Raw genomic sequence first — 3717 nt, forward strand, 5'->3', positions numbered from 1 at the left:
GCATCCTCATTATTGTCGCGTATCTACCCAACTCTCCTATTTGTTTCTGGAAGGCACTAGCCAGCTGTTTTAACTGATGTTCTATCCACGGCTTCAAATCTTCATGCGTACACCTAAATGGTTGAGGAGGAGCCTCTGGTTCCTTGTCTTCAGATGAAGAGATGTCCTGGATTATAATTGCAGCAGGTTTACGGGGGCGTAGATTGCGGCGGTGGACGGGTTTCTCATTAGGTTGGTCCACCTTACGCACACCTTTGCCCGCGTTTTTTTTGTCCTCTCGAATGGGGGCAAATGAAGTGTCTCCACCCGGGAAATCTGATATTTGAAAATGATGTCCACTAACCATCAGCTCAACCAAATGCGTCACACGCTCGTCTGTAACTTCGTCCAACCACAAGTATCATTTAGCTTCCGGAATAGGCGTGAATTGAATGGTTAACTTGTGAAGAATAACCAAAATTGGAGGTATTAATATATGTTTGAGATACTTAAAAATTTATTGAAAACATTATTGAAATATCAAAGAGAGAACTGCAAACTTACATCTGGATCTTCTTCGACTTCAACAATGTCATTGACACTTAGAATGGTCACAGTGTTCTCGCAAGCGAGAGGGTCAACTAAGAAATTATAGGTGGACTGTGCATTGGGAATCTTTGCCAACAGCAAAGGCATCGCTTCAAAAGCGAACAACTGAAGAGCCAAAGGGAATCCATAGGCAGCTGAGGTCTGTTGAGATAACCGGTGCCGCATTTCTCCCAGGGGGTCTTCGCTTGTATAAGGCGGCAACAAACGCGGTAAAGTCTTCAAGAACGACTCTCTACCCCAAGGATAATCTAAGAAGTACTCTACGTCGCAAAGCATCTCGACATACTTCGGGGTCAGCTTGAGCCATTTGTTACTGCAACATATAACACCGTCAACCAGCGCAATGAGAGCCAAAGGAACACATTTTCAGGGTGCTAGAAATGGATTGCGGAGCATTTTAAGGACGTCAGGCACCGTAATTTCACCAAACGTTGTATCAAAAAGCTCGCGCCACATAGTTGAACCTGGATCGTCCTCTGCTTCTGAATTGGCAGCATAGAATGGTCTGCAGTTCAACCCAGTTACTTGTTGAAACTCATCCAGTGAAAAGCAAAGAGGATGAGTCGCAAAGTGGAACCAAAGCTCATACTTGCGAACGGTCAGAAGCTGGCGGCAGAGGAAGCTGTTTATTAGCTTCGCATAATTGTGGCGACGAACAACATGCTACTCAGATAGCCTGCCAAATTGAGACACCACTATAGTCTCCATGTCTTGGGAACCCTGGAGACAAGACGCAATAGTTCCGATGACGTGAGTCTTTGAGTAAATATTGAGACGCAATTTGGTTGGGTAACAACCCCAAGCCAAAAGCTTCGGAGGCAATTTAGAGGAAGATTCGGCCTCCTCAAGCTGACCAATAACCAGAGCATCCACTGGTGTCGGTACGGTCGAGTGTCTCGATGATCCCGTCCCCTCCTCGCTGGAATTGGAAACTAAAAAATAAACAGAAGGGGAATTAATAAGAGGAGGAGATGAGTAGTGATATCTTGCATATTTACATGTTTTTAGCCTTCATATCTTGTACATTTTGATCATATAGATTAGGAATTAGGCATCTTTAGAGTCCATATTGCATGCATTGTCCTTATTAGGTGTTGGAGAGTGCTATGGAGTGATTGGAGATGTTTGGGAGCATTGTGATTCAAAAAGAAGTAGAAAATGATCATTGGACGAGTAGGGGAGCTGGAGCGACCTACTGGAGCGAGGTGAGCAACCCGCTCTAACCTGGAGCGACCTCTCGCAGCTACATGGCGTACCCGCTCGGCATTTTTGGAGAAATGGTGCAAACACTAGAGCGACCTACCAGAGCTCCCTGATCACCCCGTGCTGAGGACTGGAGCGGGCGACCTCAGCGACCTCTCGACCTCGCTCGCACGACCTTCTTGTCTCGACCAAGTTGGAACGGTCTGCTGGAGCGGCCTGTCGCCCACATTCACCTACCCGCTCCGTGTCTTTACTTGGTCGATTTTAATGTTTTTATGGGCTTTCTTAGACTTATTTATGAAGCCCATTAGGGTTTTAAGGATCATATAAATACTTTGTAGATCCCAAAGTTGAGACTGATCTTCTTTTCTCTCCAAGAACACATAAACCTCTTTAAAGAAAATTTGGATCTTGAATCATTTTCCATCTATATTGTTTGTGTTTGTGTGATTATCTTGCTCTCTAATCATGTTTAACCTTGAATCATCCATGGTTTTGGGGTTATTCATGTCTATTAGTGAGTAGACTAATCTTGGATACTTGGGCTAGGGTGTTTAAGGGTGATTACAGAAGATCTAGGGTGTTTAGTGTTAGATTTACTTGTTTACATGCTTGTTGAGGGTTCTCAATGCTATTTTAGTCTTGATCATACTAAAATAGATCTCTAGGCATTTCCTGGCCACAAGGTGTATGATGAAATGTCTGAACCAACTCTTCAATGCTTTTAGCTTGCTTACCTAAGAGATTAGTTTCTAAAGGAGTTAAGATTGCTATTAGACTTGTTCTCCATGTTTGCTTTAGTAACATTTAACCTAAGAGATTCAATGCTTGAGTTGCTTTACCAAAAGAACATTCATCTAGAGAAAGAGCTTGTTTAGCTTAGTGTCTAGGCATAAGGAAAGTGTTTGATTGATAGCTTGCCACCTCTAGATTGGATCTGCATAACCCAAGATTAAATGCCTAGCCCCATGAGTCCTCTTGCTGAGAAAGAAAGATCATTACTTTATTGCATTAGCTTATTAGTTCTTAGTTCATACAATCTTTAAAACCGGATTGCACTTAGCTTAAGTATGAACTTGCATTCTCTTTGCTTTAGAATCACCTAGGATTGGTTCAACAATCTTTTATACGACAACATTTGATTAGGAGCCTTGAAAATTCCTAACATCAAATTGGCGCCGTTGCCAAGTTTTAGGTTGATTGTGATTATGGCCTTGTTGCTGATGATCATTTTGATCACTTGGACAAGTTTGATAAGTATTGTGGCTTGTCCAAGACCAATGGTGTTTCTGAAGATGCCTTCAAGCTCAAGTTGTTCTCCTTTTCTTTGGGAGACAAAACACACCAATGGGAGAAGACTCTTCCAAGTGACTCTATCACAACTTGGAATGAGTGCAAGAAGGCATTCCTAGAGAAGTTTTTCTCTATCTCAAGGACGGCCAAGATCAAGAATGAGATCTCTAGCTTTCAGCAGAAGAACCTAGAGGGCTTTAGTGAAGCCTGGAAGAGGTTCAAGGGCTATTGGTCTCAATGTCCACATCATGGCTTCACCAAGGAGAGTTTGCTTAGCACCTTCTATAGAGGAGCTCTACCACAGTGCAGAAACAAGCTTGATACTGCCAGAAATGGTTTCTTTTTGGGAAGAACTGAGGAAGAGACAGGGAAACTGGTAGAGAACATGGCCAAGAGTGAATCAGTCTACAGTGAGAAGCATGATAGGGTCAACAGAAGTGATGATCAGCAGACAAAGAAAGAGATCAAGTCCTTACAAGACAAGATGGATTTGCTTCTTTCCAACCAAGCTCAACAGTAGCAAATGAACTTTGTGGGTGGTCCTAGTCAAGAGGTTCCTCCTAAGGTCAATGAGGTTGATGGTTTAGAAGGCCAAGAGGAGTTGTGCTTCATCAATGCTAATGGCACATGGTA

General features: G+C 43.0%; 1 protein-coding gene across 1 annotated transcript in view; it reads left to right on the top strand.

The window, feature by feature from the left end:
- The first annotated feature begins 3607 nt into the window (after positions 1–3607).
- Positions 3608–3717, top strand: part of LOC106302475 — a 1785-nt gene continuing 1675 nt past the window's right edge. Inside the window, exon 1 of the mRNA XM_013738978.1 lies at positions 3608–3658. Within this exon, the coding sequence (XP_013594432.1) occupies positions 3608–3658 (51 nt within the window). The remainder of the gene's footprint in view (positions 3659–3717) is intronic.

Source organism: Brassica oleracea, chromosome C7, assembly GCF_000695525.1.
Source record: "Brassica oleracea var. oleracea cultivar TO1000 chromosome C7, BOL, whole genome shotgun sequence".
NCBI lineage: Eukaryota > Viridiplantae > Streptophyta > Magnoliopsida > Brassicales > Brassicaceae > Brassica > Brassica oleracea.